General features: G+C 30.5%; 1 protein-coding gene and 1 long non-coding RNA gene across 2 annotated transcripts in view; one reads left to right on the top strand and one right to left on the bottom strand.

Moving 5' to 3' along the window:
- Positions 1 to 5,183, bottom strand: part of LOC111619187 — a 38,126-nt gene extending 32,943 nt beyond the window's left edge. Inside the window, exons 1-3 of the mRNA XM_023360875.1 lie at positions 4,820 to 5,183; positions 4,362 to 4,495; positions 2,578 to 2,735 (exon numbers count right to left, since the gene is read on the bottom strand). Of these exons, the coding sequence (XP_023216643.1) occupies positions 2,578 to 2,735; positions 4,362 to 4,495; positions 4,820 to 5,149 (622 nt within the window). The 5' untranslated portion in view covers positions 5,150 to 5,183. The remainder of the gene's footprint in view (positions 1 to 2,577; positions 2,736 to 4,361; positions 4,496 to 4,819) is intronic.
- A 1,000-nt stretch (positions 5,184 to 6,183) lies between these two features.
- Positions 6,184 to 17,364, top strand: LOC111619193. The gene is made up of 3 exons (XR_002755704.1): positions 6,184 to 6,248; positions 6,327 to 6,416; positions 17,162 to 17,364. It is a non-coding gene; the product is annotated as an uncharacterized LOC111619193 (long non-coding RNA).
- Positions 17,365 to 20,506: the final 3,142 nt, after the last annotated feature.

Here is a 20,506-nt window from a genome sequence, read left to right as displayed (position 1 = left end):
CCCTATAATTACGATTCCTATAAAACTACGAAAAAATATACGTATTTTGGAAATGTTGAGTCGGATTAGTGTAGAATCGATTAATTTTATGGAAGAAAACCTTTCAATCAGCCGTAGTCCGTAAACTTGACACGTGTCGGGCTGTGATTGGAACGACTTGTAAGAAATCGGATTCCTAATAAATTGGAACGTATCTATATCTTATAGGGGGGTCGACTGTATTTAGTAATATTTATTTGCATAAATATTGTAAGTTATTTATTTGTTTATATTTGTTTTAAAAATGTTTTAACTATAAATTTACAAAACAATTTTATCCTGTGTAGACTGATCCGAAATGCATATAAATAAAACATTAAAATTGCTTCTGAGTAATTCTTAAACTTCAGTAGACAGTCGGATAAGGACATAACAAATTTGTTTATTACTTCAAAAAACCTTTTTTAGGTGGATAGATTTGGTTAAATAAACTAATGACATAGAAGTTTTGAAATTTTTTTTATATTTCTTCAGAAGAAACTTGATTTTTTGTGTTCTTATTGTTCATGGAAATGACAGATTCTTCCGTACAATATTTATAATTAGTTCTAATTGCAAATAGTCGAAACAGTTGAGGAGTCCAGGCTACCGCTCTGAGAGTACCCGGGATTCTTCGTAGTATGATCTGTCCCTAATATGTTGGGTTCGGTCCCTCGCCACCCTACCACCCCATTGTGAGCCTGGCCGAACCCATAATGGACTTGTTCCCCTCTTAGTGTTAACGGCGGAAAAAAAACAAGAAAATTGTAGTGAACTTTTGGAATAATGCCATTATCAGTACTCACTGGGTAGTTTTTATAAATAATTGCATAAATTTTGAGAGGGGAACATGACTTTGATTACGTTTATTTTGGGGATTTTGTTTCGTTTATAGAAACTACTTCACACTCCCGACTGGTAAAATATTCAAAACGCAGATTATAGTTCGCAGTATTCTTCCGATAGAGATAGAGAGCGATAAGCCATTTATCAAGCGACTTCTGAAAAATCGGTTTGCAGCGATTTTAGTGAAATAACATCGAAGAACCGAAATTGCTGCAAACCGATTTATTGATCAATAAAGAAACCTTAAACGATTTATTATAACTATAGTCACTGCCAATAGGGAAATTGGAAATTGTAGATTAACGAGACTATGTAAATGATGTAGGCGCACTTTAAGGCACAAAGCTGTGCATCTGCAGGATATACCCAATACAGATACGATTGTTCATAATATAAATACACAATTTTCATGACTGTAATTTGCAGAACTGATAAATAATAAATGAAATAATCGAAATGCTCTAATAAATATTAAACTAATATTTAATACAAAATAGCAGTAGTTAAATTATTATTCATATCGGCTGTCTACAAATGACGTCTGCTGTAAATCCATCAATAAACGTAATTTATTGATCTTTGAAATGAACAGGTTTGGTGTACATTTCTCTTACAGAAACTTCACAATGAGCCTGATTATCAGATATGGTGGGTAAATCTACCGACTGAACTACTGCTTGCTTATAAGAAACACTGTCAACAAAATATTAGTCGTGTGATTATTTTACGTTCAAAAAAGAATTCTATATCATCGGTCAGCGATCGAACTCTCGTAACTCATATTTGCTCATATTTGAATTACAGAATTAGTATATAACGAAACACGTTTTCCATAATCTATAAAACTCTCGTAGGTTACAAGTCAAACCTACTTCAATACATAAATAAATAAAAATAATTAATATAGAGTAATAATGAACTTCTGAAGAAAGTTTAATGTTTTCCCAGAAATATTTCTTTAGAAGATTTTGATGGTAAACCAACGATATGGTATCAGAGCAATAGGTCTATATCTAAATTACCGATGAAACGTAATACCGGATCCTTTTTTAATACTTGCAATTAACTGTACGGCAACTCGGTTGCATTCCTGTTATGCTCGTGTGACAATTCCCGCACACTCGAGACTAAATAAATAGCAATTATGCCAGAAATAGTTACCATAAGTCAGCACACAACAATCTGTCCACAGTATATGCACTGTTTAGACCGCCATGACAGGATTCGGGGTCTAGTACTTATATGTCGTTGGAAAATATATTACTGTATTATTTTCTCTTCAGTGTTGCTAACTTTAATTTAATGGAATTGCCCGCGTTCAAAATTAATCGAAAATACTCCAATATCTTTCAGTATATTAACCTTTAATAAATAAAAAATATTCCTATAAAAAGTAATAATTTATTATATTTTCATATAACTTTCTGTTCGTTTTATCTATAAAATGAAATACTGTACATATTACTGAAAATTTTAGTTCATAATTAAGAATGCGAGAAATGGATTTAAATAAAACTGAGTCAATTGTTTTCAATTGTAATCAATAATATTACTACAGTATTTTATTCTTATAATTATGTGTATAATTTCGATCATTACGAGCGGACATGACACATAATGGGATTAACTAATACGTGTGCTTAAATTTATAATTTTCTTTATATATTGTACACATATTTAACACAGAAGTTTAATAAAGAATATAAAACATACCCACGACGGCAGCTTGTTCTGGACACACTAGTTTACTTGTTCCGTCAGATTTTTCAAAATTGAAATTATCCCTAGATGCACTTATATTATATATTTTATGATTGCCAACGGTGACAAAATTATACGCATCAACCTTTCGAGAAGCAGAATTTAGAAACCTGAAATAAAGCAAAATTAAGTGTAAAAAAAAGAAATGAATTTTAAAAAACACAAATTTATAATTAAAATATTCGTTATACAATAAATTAGGTTTTCCGAATGCGTATGTCAAAAAATTGCCAAAGATTGCAAGTTTATCTGGTTTTACTTTAAAGTTAAAATTAAAGTTAAACATGTAAGAGAAATTTTCTATATGTATTGTTGCTTATGTACTCTCCATATTCACTCTTCTGATAATGAACAGATGGAAATTTTGCCAGTTAAATCGAGATTTTACTGTACTAACAAGAGGATCAATACATTAAAGTTACACGACCAGTTACAATTTCATTCATCTAAGAGTACCTGATCAATAATTGAGTTAATTGAGATAGAGAACAACTTTCGAATCGTACTACCTATGATACATTTTGTATTATGGAATAAAATTGAGCTTTGATCTCTACAATGATAATCTTATATTTTATCGAAAAACAATCTGGTTAAGTTAGGTTAAGCTGATTTCAACAAAATAATGTAAACCATGGGCTGTCTAAATAAAATGATTAAAATAATTAAGTTGATTAAAAAACAAGTGTCAATTTTACACATTGATGAACCTCAGCAAACCGATGATCTCGAGCATTTCTTTGAAAAGTTTTAATACTGTAGTAATAAAAATTAATTATTTAGATGATTTCAAGCCTTTCTAAAACTATAGACTTTCGTTTGTCTAGACCAGTGTTTCTCAACAGGGGCGATATCGCACCTATGTGGGCGTTTTTCCATGTTCAGGGGGCGATTAGTAACAATTTATATTTTGTGGGGGCAAATAATAATTTTCTGGGCGATATAGTAAAACATTATAGTAAGAATAATTAGATATTTTATTCCTTATATCGTACAATAATTAAATAAATAACATTATACTAGTCTCTAGTCTATTCGATGCAGTACGAATTTGGCGTTAGCCTTGGCCCTCGGCATCGGAATTTTGAAGTAAAGGGGGTGATACTACACAACGGTTTTATTGAAGGGGCGATACTACGTTGAAGGGGGGTGATACTACGTAACGGTTTTATTGAAGGGGCGATACTACGTTGAAGGGGGCGACGATTCGTTAGAGGTTGAGAAACACTGGTCTAGACGTAAAAGTCGGCCGAATTAGCATTTGTAATGTCCCTACACTATAAATGTGTCTTTCGTCCTCCATCAAGTTGTAATAAATTTAATAGGTTGCAAGGTCCTAAGCTGTAGCTTATAGTCTATATAAATCCGGTACTGGGCACATTGTACAGTACATGGATATATTATATCATGAAAAGACAAAGTGTAAAATATATTCTACGTTTTACATTACATCTTTTTAAACTAAATATAACGTATCAATAAAATAATACAGGTTATATATATACATTATATTATAAACTTTTTTTAATATTTTATATAATTTTTCAAAAATATTTTTACATTAAAATATTATTTTCAATAAGTAAGTAAACATTACGTTGTGAAGTGTATGAATAAAATAAATGTTGTAAAACAGTAAAAAATACGATAACCCCAAAAATAAGGTTTTATTAATAAGGTTAATAAGGTTTTATATATTTTAATTAGGTTTTAAATATTTAAATTTAAAAAATCACCTGATTTCAAAGAAGAATGTTTTAGTTTTTGGTACCTTGTTATACCCATCACAAAATATTGCATATTTTCCTTTGGATGCTGCATTCTTTGCTACTTGTTCCTTTAGAATGAATTTACAAGTATCTTCTACAATCTATAAAATTAAATACAGTAGTTATATTTAAATATCAAATTCCTATATATTGATCAAATTTTCATTTGATGTTGATAGTTATAAATTTCCAATTTATAGTTATCAATATATTATTGAAGCTAAACGTTGATATTTTGAGCATATTTTACAGATTAACATTAATTTATACAGTATATCATATTTTATAAAAATTTTATTTTTACTTGATTTTTATAACTTATAAATAAATAAATAAAAGTTTATATATCAATATATTTAATTATAGAAATTAAATAGTTTCCTTTCAGCATCTATAATTTGAGAAAAGAATACAACCGTACTTACTGACTTCTCCACTCCAGTAAAATATTTTCTAAAACTTTGCCAATTCGATTCATTTCCTCTACATCCAGCATTACCGGAAGACAACATACAGTTATAATCAGTATCAGTAGTATTCTCTATTAGAGGACTGACTCCAAATTCTCGACAAGGTTCCCAATCGTTACACTTTGCGGCACATTGCACTGTTGATTGCATAACATAAGATGTAAATTCGATATGTTCTACAAATTTCTTATCACCTTTTGCTTTATAATACCAATTAGTCGAAGTTACTATAATCACAATATTACAGAAGAATAGAAGCAATCGGAGTATTTTAATAGTCGCCATCAGCAATACAATGGTTTAAGGAAAGTGACTTTCATGTACACTTTTTAGAGATTTTTCTTATAAATAGATTATATTTGCAGATGTCGACTTTCCCAAGTTTTTTCTTCGTTTAACTCTCACATATTATCTGTGTATATTATTTAGATATGAAAGATAACAGCTTGATATTTAAAGTTTCATATCATTTTTTCATAAATCTTATCACCAAAAAATGTTAATTTTTCAATCAAACTTTAATGAGTTTAATAAATAATAATAGAAAAACAATTAATAATTCATAAATTTAAGAATCTAAAGTATCTATAGAGATGAAAATATATAAACATTTTTAATTATTATTTAAAATTATTCAAATAAGTAAGTATAAATCGAATGTTGTATGTAAATATGTTATTAAATATTTTATTTTGTCGCAAGTCACTTTTTTCATCATAAGTTAAAAAATAAAATATATTAAATGTCACGATACGCTTAGAATTTGAATAGTTGCATATTTTGGACGGTGAGAATTTATCAAACATAATATAATAATATCAAACATTCCCAAACCCGATCGTCTTAAATAATCGGGCTTTAAATGTACAAGGCGATTATTTGGTTATGTATCCATAATATAATATTTTAATATGAATTACAAAAATTATATATTTTAATTTTAGTAAATTTTAATAAAAATATCATTAAATATTTTCATATTTTAGAAGGTAAGCATTATTATTATTATTATTAAACAATTCCTATAAACTATAAAAATTATATTTAAATTCTTATTCAAAGTTTTCACTTTTTTACAGACTACATTAAATGCTAATAAATTCAAGTTATTTTCTTGTTTTAAAATAATACATCATAATTTTTCTAAATAAATTTTAATTATTATTAATGACGTTTGATTTATTAACGATTTTCTGAACTGTTTTCTAATTTCTTTCAAAATTCAAACATTAAACAATTTTTTTTTTTTTTTAAAGCCGACTCACACTGGAACCTCGTGAAAGATATAAGACCCATAATGGCCGCTGCCGCAAAGGGTCACGGGATCGTGTTCTGATCTGCGTTTATAGACCTTGATATATTTTAAACATAAAAAATCGTGCTAGTATAAATTAAATATTTTCAATTTATAAATGTTTAGAATTAATATATACAAGGGATTGTAATTCATTAATTTTTACAGATATATTTTCAAACGAGAACTACTGCGTTAACGGCTATTAATTTTCTAATTTGTTCTAGAAGGTTCCATAGCCGAATCGTTTTAATTAATGTAAGTGGCAATTAAAATTTAAATTAATTTTAATTATAAAAGAATATATATAATATTTATCTGGTTTAAACATATTTAATATATAAGATTGTTAAAATAATGGTAATATTAATGTTTAATTGGATCTTTTGTTCGAATTACGGAAACAAATTACTAAGCCTAACATAAATTCAGAAATTAGAATTAATGGAAGCGGCTTATGTTGCAATATATTATTAATATGTTATTCAATTATAAAAATATTGAAAGGGATCAAAAATATAAATTCCGATAATATTGTGGAATTAATTTTTTTTTTTTTTCGACTCAACTCAAACTTTATTTAGCAGTAGGAAATTTTCCTGTTGCTGGGGTAAGTACTGTACATTTTAAATTAGTACAATACTACTTATTGAAAGTTCATAGCAGTACAATCTATATCTATATATATATATATAAATGGACATGTATGTCCCTATATTTCACTTTTTCGCCAAAACTACACATCGCACGTGAATGGTGTTTGTATGTGGTGGTAATACCCGGTGCAGGAGCTCATGAGACTCCCATCTCATCCCCTTTCCTTTCCTCTTTCACTTTTCCCCTTCACCTCTTCTCTACATACTTTCCTATCTCCTCTCTTTCACCCCGGGCAATACCACTGAGTCGTCCTGGTTTTCATCCCCTGTCATATAGAGTGTCTATAGAGTGTATGTGGTGGTAGCCCCAAGTCTCCATTCGTGCATTGGGGTGGTTGCGTCTCGATAGCTATAAGGGTGCGGGAGATATGAGACTGAAAGTGGCTTTCTATTTCGAATGTTTTGTTCGAATTTGTTCGAATTAAATTCAAACATAAAATTCGAATATTGGTTCGATTATAGAACAATTGTAAACGTTCCAGAAACGTTGAAAATAGTTCGTTTGACTAAGCGTAAAAATTCTCTAATTAGTCTGGAAACGGGGGACCTAATTCTTGCATTCTGTGAAAACGGGTAAGATTAGCTATAATGTAATTACTGTATCTTAATCTTCACTATCGTTACTTTTTGCCCAGCGAAGCGGGTCCTTGCAGCTAGTATAGAATATTTATTTAGCCGTAACTGTGTAATCAGTCTTTTAACATTAAAGTTGATCGGTTTCGTTATACAGGGTGACCCAACGAAAACGAAACGGCGGAGTTATCGTGTTCGTCCAAGCAAATCGCTCGGACAGGTCGATTTTAATCTCAAGGGGGACATTTTCTGCAATGAAGTTTTTGCGATTCTGAATACAACAGACAACAAAATTTTTAAAAACTTATTCAGTTTTTATTAACTAAACAAACATTTATTTCGGCAAAAAGTAACACAAACTATTAAAAAACATAAAAAAAACCTTTTAAGCTAGACCGCACATGCAAGGAAAAATAAGTTGATCATAAAATTAAGGTTGATAATGTGTTATCTGTTTCCAAATGTTATACCTGTATTTTGTAGTGTTCACATTAAGCTTGACTACGTAGTGATTCAATTCGAATTTAAGATTATTATTTGTTTATTGTGAATTTTTGTACACATAATCGTTATGGTTTACACAATTGCTGAAAGGGTAGAAATAGTAACTCTTCATTTCAGAAATGGCGAGAATGCTCATCTTACTGCAAATTTATTTAATCAACGTTATCCAAACAAACATTGTAATGCAAAATACATTCTAGAGTTGGTTCAAAAGTTTAAGTTAACGGGTTCTGTGGCTAACAAAAAACGCACTTCCGGACGTGAACTTCCAGTAAGAAACGAAGCGACAGAGATTGAGATTTTGGGGCAAGTTGCTGCAGACCCAACTTTAAGTATAAGGAAGCTGGAGGCTGTGACTAGCATAAGCAGAACATCTATTTGCCGGATCCTCAAAACTCACAAGTTTCATCCGTACAAAATTAATTTAGTTCACCAATTAAATAAAGATGATTTTGATCGGCGACAACGGTTTTGTGAAATTATGACAGAAAGATTAAGAGTTGACGTGGATTATCTTTTTAACATTTGTTTTTCCGACGAGTGCACGTTTTTTTTAAACTCAACGGTTAATCGTCACAATTGTCGATATTGGTCAGATAATAACCCAAGCATATTTCGTGAAGTTCATAGCCAAACTCCACAAAAACTAAATGTGTGGGCCGGAATCTTTGGAGATCGAGTACTTGGCCCCATTTTCCTAGATGGTAATCTAACGGGAGAAAGTTATTTAGATTTACTTGAAAATGTTGTACATCCATTACTTGTTGATATCGTCGAACATGACGACCGATACTTAGAAGACCGCCTTACTTTCCAACAAGATGGAGCCCCCCCGCATTATGCAAGACCAGTTACAGAGTTTTTGAACACGGTTTTTCCTGGGCATTGGATCGGACGTAGAGGTCCTTTAGAATGGCCGGCTAGATCCCCAGATCTTAGTCCTCTTGATTTTTTTCTTTGGGGACATTTAAAAAGTAAGATCTATGCAACCGAACCAGGATCTCTTGAAGAATTACGACAAAGAATTGTAGACGAGTGTTCTAAAATAACACCCGAAACTTTCCGAAGTGTAAGAAACCGTTTTGAGCAAAATTTGTATTATTGTATGGAGGCTAGTGGTGCTCAATTCGAACATTTATTGAATACTTGATAACTTTTTCTTATGTTTGTTACTTTATTTGAAATAAATGTTTGTTTAGTTAATAAAAAAATGAATGAGTTTTTAAAATTTTTTGTTGTCTGTTGTATTCAGAATCGCAAAAACTTCATTGCAGAAAATGTCCCCCTTGAGATTAAAATCGACCTGTCCGAGCGATTTGCTTGGACGAACACGATAACTCCGCCGTTTCGTTTTCGTTGGGTCACCTGTATATGGTTGTACAGAAGGTATGTTTAGTATTTCCAAGTACCAAGGATGATAAGAGCTTCGGTTCAGACTGATTTGGTCGGAGTTTATAGATTGGGATATTGCTGCTTCCATTAGCATAGTGTATCCGTACTTCCAATCGAGGATATTGTCATTGAATAATAATTCAGATACTCCGAAGGAATTTAGTATTCTGTTCAATTTGGTTTGCCAGAGATGAGGAGCCTTTGATTTTTTATTATAATTAATTAGCTTTTGATGAAGAAATGATATGTTGTTGTCGCTTTTGAATTTTAGGCGATAATAAAATTTTATAATACGTTTTAAAGATAAGAAGTATGAGCATATACGGCTGGTTTCGTTTCGGATAGCGTAACCTGGGACTGATCTTTCCAGGTGAAAAAGGTGCCGAAGGAAGTAGATATGGTAAGTCTCTATAAAGATAATCAAGGCCCCATATTGGTGATGCATAGTAAATTATTGGATTAATGACTGAATTATATAACTTCATATGAAGTGATAATTTAGTGGTTTTTAAATTTGAACATAAATATAGTAGATTGTCTATGGCTATTTTTATTTTATTGTTTAGATAGTTGATGTGAGCTTTAAACGTGTGATTTCAATCGAAGCAATTTGAGCAAAATTTGTATTATTGTATGGAGGCTAGTGGTGCTCAATTCGAACATTTATTGAATACTTGATAACTTTTTCTTATGTTTGTTACTTTATTTGAAATAAATGTTTGTTTAGTCTACTCCTAGATATATTATTTCATTTACTATTTGCAGTGGATAATTGTCAAGATAGATTGTTGTTTCCTTTTTTGAGATATTGCTGTTATTGTGAAAGATGATAATTTTGGTTTTAAGGTTATTGATTGTTAAGAAGAGAGATTTAAGGTAAGAATTTACAATATTAACTTTTCTTTGCAAGGAGCTCTTAGTCGGAGCAAACATGGCTAAGTCATCAGCAAATAATACGTAGTGAAAGATCTTGTCGTCGATTTCTATACCATCTGAACTGTTTTGAAATATTTGGTCTATTTCATGTAAATAAAAATTAAATAGGTATGGAGAAAGAGGGTCGCCTTGGAGAATTCCTCGTGATAATTTAATTGATGGTAAGATAGTTTGTCCTTGTTTAATTTTTACATTATAGGTTGTAAACAGTTTAGCTATAGCTGTTGTAAATTGATTACTTGCTCCTTTTTTGTTAAATTATACACTAGTAATGGAACGTAAACAGAGTCGAATGCTTTTTGGATGTCTATAAATGCTACAAATACTTTTCTATGCTTTCTGGTCAGATGTAATTGGATTATTGATGATAATAAAAAGATTGCCGATTCCGTTCCTTTGTTTTTGAGAAATGCGTATTGGAAATTCGCTTCTAATTCCATAATTTTAATCCAGTATTGAAATTTGTTGGCTAATAGTGCAGTGAAACATTTTCTTAGAGTTTGTAGTAGGGCTATTGGTCTATAATTATTTGGTAAAGCTTTATCACCTTTTTTGTATATCATGGTTAAAATTATCGAGTTCCAAGATTCTGGGTAGTTAGTTGTTTCGTACATAGTGTTGAAGAGTTTTAGTAATTTTTCTCTTGTCTGATTTGGTAGTGCTTTCAAAAATTTTGTTGGTATGAGATCATTTCCTGGAGTTGTGTTATTGCGGGTTTTTTAATTATTTCATCAAGTTCGTTAATTGTAAATTTGTTTCGAGATATTCATTATTCGGATTGCTGAAAGGTATTGAAGATATCTTGGATGGTAGGAAAACGGTGATAGAAGTTTTTCCATGTTTCGAATTCAATTATACGAGTGTTCTTGTCTTTGTGGTCCATTTTAAATCGGAATTTATGTATTAATGACCAAAAAGTTTTGCTATCATTGCAGTTCTTTATAAGTGTTGTTTCCAAATTTGAGAGATAATTTTTCTTTCTTGCTTTGATCAGATTATTATACGTGCGTTTGATCTTTATATAGTTTTGAAAGTTTAAGTTATTTGAATTTTTACGAAATTTTTGTAGAGAATCTTGTTTCGTGTTTTTCATCTTGTAACAGTATCGGTAGAACCATGGTTTTTTAAATTTATTTTGGATGACATTTTTATCCTTTTTAGTTTGTATATATTCTTTCATTATTTGGATTATATTGTTATAGATCATATCAGAATTATTATTAGTAATTTCTGGAATATTATTGATCTTGTTTTCAATTCATTTTACATATTTTGTCATATTATAGTAGGTTTTATTCAGTTTGTCGTATTCGTTAGAAGGTGAAATTTGAGAAGATAGTAGAAATTTGGCTATTATTGGAAAATGGTCAGATACGTCATGTGTGGTTATGATAAATTCTGTGCAGCAGTCCAACATATACTCAGAGCAAATCATTAAATCTATAATGGATTTACCATTGTGTTCTAAGCAAGTAAATTTTGCAGGATAGTCAGTATTAATTCGTCCGTTTAAGATGTATAATTTGTTGTCTTTTGTTAATTTTATTAAGTTTTCTCCTATTTTATTGGTTATTTTATCTTTAGATCTTCTAATATTTTGAATTAGATGATTTTGACTTCTATAATATGAATCTGTTAGTTCTGCTATACGTGCGTTGAAGTCTCCCAGTAGAAGTATATCCGGCGTAATATGTTGCCAACAGTCTATTAGTTTGAATATTTCATTTAATTTTGATAGGTTGTTGGGTGGAATATAAGTTATCATCAATATTATTTGTTTGTAGTTTTTATTACTAAATAACGGTATATTCATTGTAATTAGAAGAAGAATATAGTTATCTGACTTTTTAATATGCTGTATTTTACAAATATGCTTTTTTATAAATATACATAGTCCTCCACTTGGGCGTCCGGGACCGGGAGATTTTTTAGCTGTAACTGATATTGTGATATAGTTGCTTAAGAAGTTTGAGTTGTAAAATGATTCCGATATAATCCAAGTTTCTGTAATTCCAATTATGTCTGGGTCGTGTTTCTGTAGGATGAAATTTAGAGAGGAAATTTTACTTTTTAAACCTTGACTATTCCAGTTTAAAATCAAGGTAGCCTTCTTATTTTTATTGACTTTTATCTGATGATTTTTACTATGCTGTTCATATCAACTTGTTGGTTCTGGTGATATGTTGAAGGGAAAACAGCGCTGCCGTCCAGATACGCCCCCCTTTACTTGATAATATATCATATATGATNCCAAAGGTTTAAAATATTTAATTATTAATTATATTTAATTCAAATAAATTCAATTTATGTTCTAAGTTTTTGACACAATAAACTATATTTTTTTCTAAATGATTAATAATTACTTTAATTATTGATTTTTATAAATTTCAATGGAAATATCATTAAATATTTTCATTTTTTAAAATTTATAAGCATGCAAACTGGTGATTTATCTTAAGTTTTATCCATATGTAAATTATTTAATATTAAACTTTGAAGATTTTTATCTACTTTGAGTGCTTTGATATATTTTTATCTTGATTATTAATACATATTTTACTATATCCTAGAATCTATAGTGTTTGCTGCGTTGTAAAGTACCTATACAAAATTTAAATTCATAGCACTAGCTATAAAAAGAGGCATTGTACTGTACATTACACAAGGAGCTTCGAACTTTGATTCAACGTCGGATCAGCGCTCCCATACTCGTGCTAACTTGGCATCGAAAACAAAGAATGGAGTCATACAACGAAGTTGCATAGGTCAATGGATAAATATCGTTCGTTAGTTTCTTCTATATTTGCAGAATAGGCTAGAAGTCACGAATTTTCAGTTGTTTGGTACCCTCTGGAGATTACGAAAAGGGCAACCGAGACGAAAAAGAGGGGCATGTATCATAAGTGATCCAATGTGCGGGCGCCCCTATCCTAGACACTTCCACATTTCTGAAAAACTGGCATGTAACCATTCTCTAACTGGAAGACCCCCAATGGGTGGGGGCTCCTCGTGTTGATAGAAAATTGTTATCAAGAGCTACTTCTGAGAGCAGTAGTCCAACATACTCTACTAAGAGCGCTAAGTACTTTCGAGAGTTAAGAATGCCGCCGATAAAAATGGTCCAACAACTCGTCGGTCAAGTAAACAATTTGCATTTGGTAGCCCTGTAAGACATTTCTAGAACTAGGATAAAATAAAGAAAGAAAACTTATTTAAACAATGTAATAACTCTAACACATAGTCATATGTACAAATTTAAGCACAAAATAGTGAGCATATTATTATGACAATCCTCTCATTTCGCACGAACAACAACACCAGTCTAAAATGACGATAAAAATCGGATAGATAACGCAGGCCATGCACTTAGGTTCTGACAAATTTTGACAAATTACAGTGATAGCTGACGGTGCTTTTACTTATCCTGTTTGCATGAAAAGTTGATATCTGGGACAGAACGCCTACAAAAAATTCCAGAAAGTTGCTGTTTGATCCCAGTCTCTCCAGAATAGTAGGCTTTTTTCGCTCTTTCCGCCCTGTGGGTTTATGGGTTCGGCCAGACCTACAATGGGCGGCCGGGTGGTGAGGGACGGGACCGACATATCCGGTCGTATTACCCCCGAAAAATTCCTGGAGAATTTTTGACCCGTCGGGATTCGATCCCGGATCCACAGAACTGTTGGTTGCCACCTTGACCGCTCTCGGCCATCCGGCCGTCTTAGAATAGTAGGCTGTCATCTTAACCACCTCAGCCATTTGACTATCAACATAGTAATGTACAGTATGATTAGAAAAAAGAAAATAAAAAAACAGTGACGGAACTACAATGGCGCAAAATGGTTCGACCAAACCAGGGACCGCAGCCAACAAGGGCCCGAACGTGTGAAAGCAAAATGCCTTATGATCATTGTTCTGGTGATTTTTTTCAGTTAAGGGCGAAATGTTTTTATGGGGGAGAGTGCAGTCCCATCCTTTACGGCAAAGGTCCGCATTAGAATTTCGAATCACGGTTCAAAATGAAGTTCCAACTTTGAAAAGTTTTAATTTATTGGTTTCAAATAACTCAAAACAAAAATTACAACTATTATTAACAGTATTAAATAATGAACAAATAAAATATTTATCACGAGAAGAACGATCGAAATGTATTCAAAATTCAGTAATATCGAAATAATCGAAACGTGTTTCGTATAGTTCTCCCTCTAGTAGTAATATTANGGAAAAAAAAAATACAGGAATATAATTTATATTTAACATCGTATGCTGAATAATAATGGATAGACAACTTGTCTAACACTTAACAATCGATAAAGTGACAATCGAACGTTTAAAATGCAAGTTATTAATGGTAAGAAACTGGAAATAGAACATCAATAAAAAACAGCAATATTTATATCAGTGTTATTAAAGTACACAGTTTATTGCTCTTGCTTATAATAATTGCAAATTCTTATGTAAATAATTGTTTATAAGATTTCTTCTTCGTTTTAAAATATAATTAATGTTAATTTATAATGAGTTATTTATATTTAAGGTTTGCATTAGATGTTCATGTATAGTCAATTGTGGCCTCCTTTCTCTATTGTTTTGATATATGATATTGTTTATCACGTATCTTACTCCCTTCTCTAGATTAAGGGAAGACAGACAGACGGACAGACAACTAGAATCTTTTAAAATTGCAGCCCAATTATGTTATTACGAGATGTGTAAAGGAACAAATTGTAAAGACATTTTAACTGTAATTTAGTGTTTCTTGTTCACTCAAAAGATCGAAATGTTACTGGGATACGAACCCACGACTATGGTGACTTAATGCTTCGTTGATCAGAATATTATTATTTAGTACTTAAAAGCTAAATTGATTGATAATTATGATGTATCAATATAAAAGGTTGGCCTACTTAAATCTCGTTGCACTTTTTATATTAAAAAAACGAATTTTTGATAGTTTACATAACAATTTAAATATTTTATCCAACTTTAATAATTAAAATAGTTCTTTTAATCGTTATTTTAAATCGGTAAGTGATGTAAATAGTATGGAATCAATAGAGCTAGACATTATAATAACAGGTTTTCTGTAATTTTGCAGAAAAAAAATAAAGTTTAGTCACTTATATCTTCAGGCATTTCTTTAAAACTTCATTTATTTTATTTTTTTGTATGAAATATAGTGATAGAGTTATTCTTTATAACTTATAAAAAGTGTGATTTTTATTTTATTGATCTTCTTATAATTTTTTAGGGGAGATGAGGTCTCTTACTTGCTGACAGATTTAAAGCATTGGAGCTGCTCTTGTTGCCGATTAGGATGCAACTATGCAGACGTGGGCGAGTGAGAAGAGGCAAGATATGATAAATATCAAACCCTATCAGATATGTGTGAGAACCAGAAATTCACACATGCCAGCAAGGCTTCTCGCTTGTGCATATTTTTCTTTGCGAGATCACTGTCAACCTCTCGCTCACTACTGAATTCGCGTCTGCATAGTCACACCCGTTGTTAGAGTTGCCATACATCCTGTCGTTAATATTTAGTACTTGTGTTCTGTAGTTCCATATGCCATGCAAATTGTTCCATATTTTTTATTAAAAAGGCAGTCAATTACCATAAAAGTAATTAAAAATGTGAATGCTCATTTGTGTGACTTGGGCCATGTAAATGAGCCTAATAAAGGAATTTTCTCTGTTTGCTAACTAGCACCAGTTTAGTTAGATGCAGATGATGATGTCCTTGGGTCTCTGTTAGGTCCAAAGATACCATTACCATTGATGACTCAACAGAATACCATATATCCTGTATTGGATGGTAACTCTGTCATTAGTGGAGATTTTGTAGAAAACATAAACATCAAACAACCTAGAACAATAGTAAACTTTTTCAAAATAAAAATAATTCACAAAATTTAGAAGAAACACTAAAATGTCTTCACAATTTTGTCCTTTATTACACCTCTGGAACTACATTTTAATAGAAACTAATAAAAACAAAATTGTTTTTTGCTATTAAAATCAGCTTATCCTCAAATATCCTCAACTGCATTCTATAGTAAGAAGGAAATGAGCCCTATTTAAACTTTTATTAATTATCAAATCACAGAACTTTAAAAAAGTTGCAAGGAAAACTCAGCTTTTTTGGTGACCTAAAGGTTGCAGGGACCCATCTCACTTGTAAATGTGCAAATTTATACATCCACCACTGTTTCCTTTTATGACCTGGATTGCATCTTACCTCAAGCTATGGATCTAACTTATATCCTGAAAAATGAATTGTTAATAAAATATTTTTATTTATTGTAGTTATAGCTAATAATTTGATTTGATGATGAATTTTAGTGCATTTATTGATAGAAATATGCATGCACACTTTCGCACAATAAATTAGCGTTTCCACCACATTTCAAATATATCACACTTAACCGCAGTTAAGTGTGAGGAATCCTGAAAAATGAATTGTTAATAAAATATTTTTATTTATTGTAGTTATAGATGATAATTTGATTTGATGATGAATTTTAGTGCATTTATTGATAGAAATAAATTTGAACCCTGTATTTGGGACAGATAGATGAATGTCAGTTTTTAACATAGATTACTATCTAGGAGAGTGTCTATGATCAGAAAGATGTGTTTTGAGAAGACAAAAATAAAAACTGTATATAAATGGGATATTTCTAAAAATAAACAATCAAAAAAATGATTAAGTAATTCAGCAATCAACAGTTTGATGAAAATAGGTTAAGCAAAGTTAGAAATTATCTTTGAATTGTGATTTTAAAATAATCTAATTTCAAAGTATTCAGATGAAATAACTTTAATGTTTCCATTGTATATATATATATTGATTTTATCAAAAATTAAAATATTTAATCTTTAAAATTTTAATATGTAAATTGTTTTTAATTTTTGATATTAAATTTAGAGTTATTTATTTTTCAGATATATAAACATGGAAGAACAGAGAGAGTCGATTTCTAGTCGATTAATTAAATTAAATCAATTATTCTTTGAAAGACTTAAAGGAAATGTTACAAATCGTCATATAATATCCAGAGATGGGTTAATGGATGCTTTATTCGCATTATATGATGAATGCAATAATGAATATATGAGAAAAGATAAACACATAGCAGCTTTTGTAGATAAGTGTAAGTAAAAGTAATAGTAATTTGAATATTTAAAAGATTTTAATTAAAAGTAATGAGTTAGAGTTTGTGGTATAGTTGATTTTTTAATATTAAGTATATGTTTAATGTTTTTCTTTTATTCTTAAGAAAATATAAAGATATTTATGAAATTGTTAATATATATTAATGTTTAGTATGCTGTTAATAATTTTTTTCTATAAAATATAGTTAATATAGTTAAAATATTAAAATATAGNAAACAAGTGTCTGGTTGTTGGATAATCCACTGAAGAGGCTGTAACGGCAAAATGCATTTGGAACGTGATTTGAAAATTATGAAAATAAAAGAATTAACAATGGTTAAAGTAAAGTATTTTTGTTGATTATTATTTGTCCGCTAATATAAATCACTCGAAGTCGGTCTAGGAAAGAGTGTTTTAATTTACTCGTCTATTTTTAGAAATTATATTTTTAGAATTTTTACCGATCCCATTGTTTTATATTTTTTCAACAATTATAAATTTTTCCTAAATATACATTTGAGTGAACATAGTTATTTGAATAGTATGGATATTGAATATTACATACATGCTTAGTTTGTAATTTTTTTTTTTTTGTGTCTAATCTAGTTTATCAAAAATAAAAATTTTTTAGAAGGTTTTTTTAGTTTCCTTCCTCACAATCATGTCACATTAAACCTGCTGGGTTTTTGTAATTGTGATGTTTTGATGCATATGAACCCAAAAAAGATCAAAAACTGATACCCAAGATGTGTTGCATCTATTTCATTTAATATCTCAGGATGAGGTGAGGATTGAGAAATGAAATTTGGCATTTGATCTGTAAACTTTTATGTAACTGCATTTTTTTTAGAGGCATAGCCTCTAAAGAAAGGTCACCTCTGCTGTGGAAGACTGTAGTTTCTGGTGACTGGACATGGCAAAAAGTGAAGACATTTTTAATCTATTATGTTTTTTTTTAAATTGTAATATCATAGCCGAAGAAAATAATTACAGTAATGTTATCATTATTGTTAATTGACTCATTTTAAGAACATTAAATGCAAACTTTGCCAATCATTTTTAATAAGTACATTTTATAGCTGTTCATCTTACTAAAAAATATTTGCCCCTTTGATATACTGGTATAGATGTTAAACAATATTGCTTTAAACTATTAAATGTTTTTTTGGCTTGGATACTTTGCAAACTATATTTCATTTTTATATTTGGTTTCATTCATAAACTGAAAACAATGTAGGATGTTTACATAATGTTTGATTTCTGAATAATCAACTGTTATATGAATTCTAATGAAATTGATAACTAGGATATCATGTGACTGTCATATTGCAATAGAGGCAAAACTGGGAAGAAAGAGGTGATCATTACATTTGCTGGGCACAGGAGAGGCAATTCTTGCAAGGATTGCCTCTATATGGCTGACAGATGCAATTGCAAGCCACAGTAGAGGAGATTGTCGCACTTTCTGATGTGGAGAGGCGATTTAAAGAGAAAACAGTGTTGCTTTGTTCTTGTGTTCTGTTTATCATTCCAATTTTCTATTAAGTGTGCATAATGCATTTTTATTTATTTTTTCCATCAATTTCATCAGTTGCACTCAATTGAGTCAGAGAGCATGCACATTTGTCAATTTAACTCCACTATATCTTGAAAATGAAGTCATAGACCCTCACTTTTTATTACACTTTTGGATTCTTTATTGCAATTAATGGAAAATGGCTAAGTTTTCTCAAAATTGGTTGATCAAATTTCAAAAACTAATTCATTCTGTAAGTCACATAGGAAGCACAGATTAAGGACCAGATAGCCAACTCCCATAGACATTATGGTAGTTGGTCTTAGGATCATAGTGCCCTTGCCAGTAAGACAGAAACAGGCTATTCTATTAGATGCATTCACTTTCTCCAAAATATGATTTTATTAATTTTTTAAACATTAAATTAGTCTTCAAATTTAATAGTACTGTATTGATAATTAAAGTGATGCACTTTAAGAAATCTGATAACTAATTATATTTTGCTAAATAATTTACAATTGTTTGTTTTTCTATATAATGTAATAATTTTGATTTTTAGTGATCAATAATAAAGCAATTATTACAAAAAATCCTTAAAAAGATTCTTCTAAGATAATACATAAGCAGAAATTGTTAATTCCTCAAATATACATTTGAAAAGACTGGATTGGAATAAAGACACATTTGTATATATTGTCTTAGAAGAATCTTTTTAAGGATTTTTTTGTAATGATTCTGACCATATATTTTTACCAAATAAAGCAATTAATTTATTTATCCTTAACTAATTTGAAAATCACATATAAGACAGGTACATATTTTCTGTTAATAGGCTATAAGTAGAAAATATTGTTAATACAGTAGAGCGTCATTTAACTGAAAGCTGGTTAACCGAAAGTGTTCCAGTCAGCAAATTTAAATTTTCACTAGTGCTGTGGTGCTGCAACCTTTGGCTATGTCTTGGGCTACTCCAATATTTTTTTTTTGTTTGTGTTTTAGCTGGCAGCACTGGCACTTTTGTGTGTGGTGTTTTTCTGAAGACTGTCAGAACGTGTGTTGGTAGCCGAGTGGACTCCATCTCCACTCATAGCAGTAGTGACCAGACCCTAAACACTGAGAGTTTGGTTGGGAGTTTGTGCCTCAATTGGACAGTCTAGCAGCTTGGAGTTTCTCCTTGCAGATGACACCTAAATAGGGACCAGCTTCCCATAAAAGTCCTCCTGTAAGGCATTCTATCTCCGTTCGTGTCTCTTCTGGCTGTCTTCTATAAGACCAGCTCTTCTGTCGCCTTGCGATCTATCTCCTGTCTCTATTTTTTTTGGAGTAAAAGTGAATAGCAATACACTCCTCTATGAACAACAAGGAACAAGAATGTGTGTCATGCTGAATCAAACGTTTTTGATACTAGATTAACTACTAGAGTATAATTTCTTTTTGTTTTTATATTTTTCAATATATTTATTTTGTTTGTACAAAATAAAGAAATAATTTTTAACGATACAAAAGTGACGATCATTATTATAAAAATTTTTGTTAGGCTTAATATTGACGACAATTCAATGCGAAGTGACACGCAATGGAGAAAAATTTTAACATGTGATAGGTTAATATATTTTTT

This window comes from Centruroides sculpturatus, unplaced genomic scaffold (assembly GCF_000671375.1).
Source record: "Centruroides sculpturatus isolate CEXI.00-Female unplaced genomic scaffold, Cexi_2.0 scaffold223, whole genome shotgun sequence".
Classification (NCBI taxonomy): Eukaryota; Metazoa; Arthropoda; class Arachnida; order Scorpiones; family Buthidae; genus Centruroides; species Centruroides sculpturatus.
The sequence above is the reverse complement of the archived record's forward strand: the minus strand, read 5'-3'. Positions and strand labels throughout refer to the sequence as shown.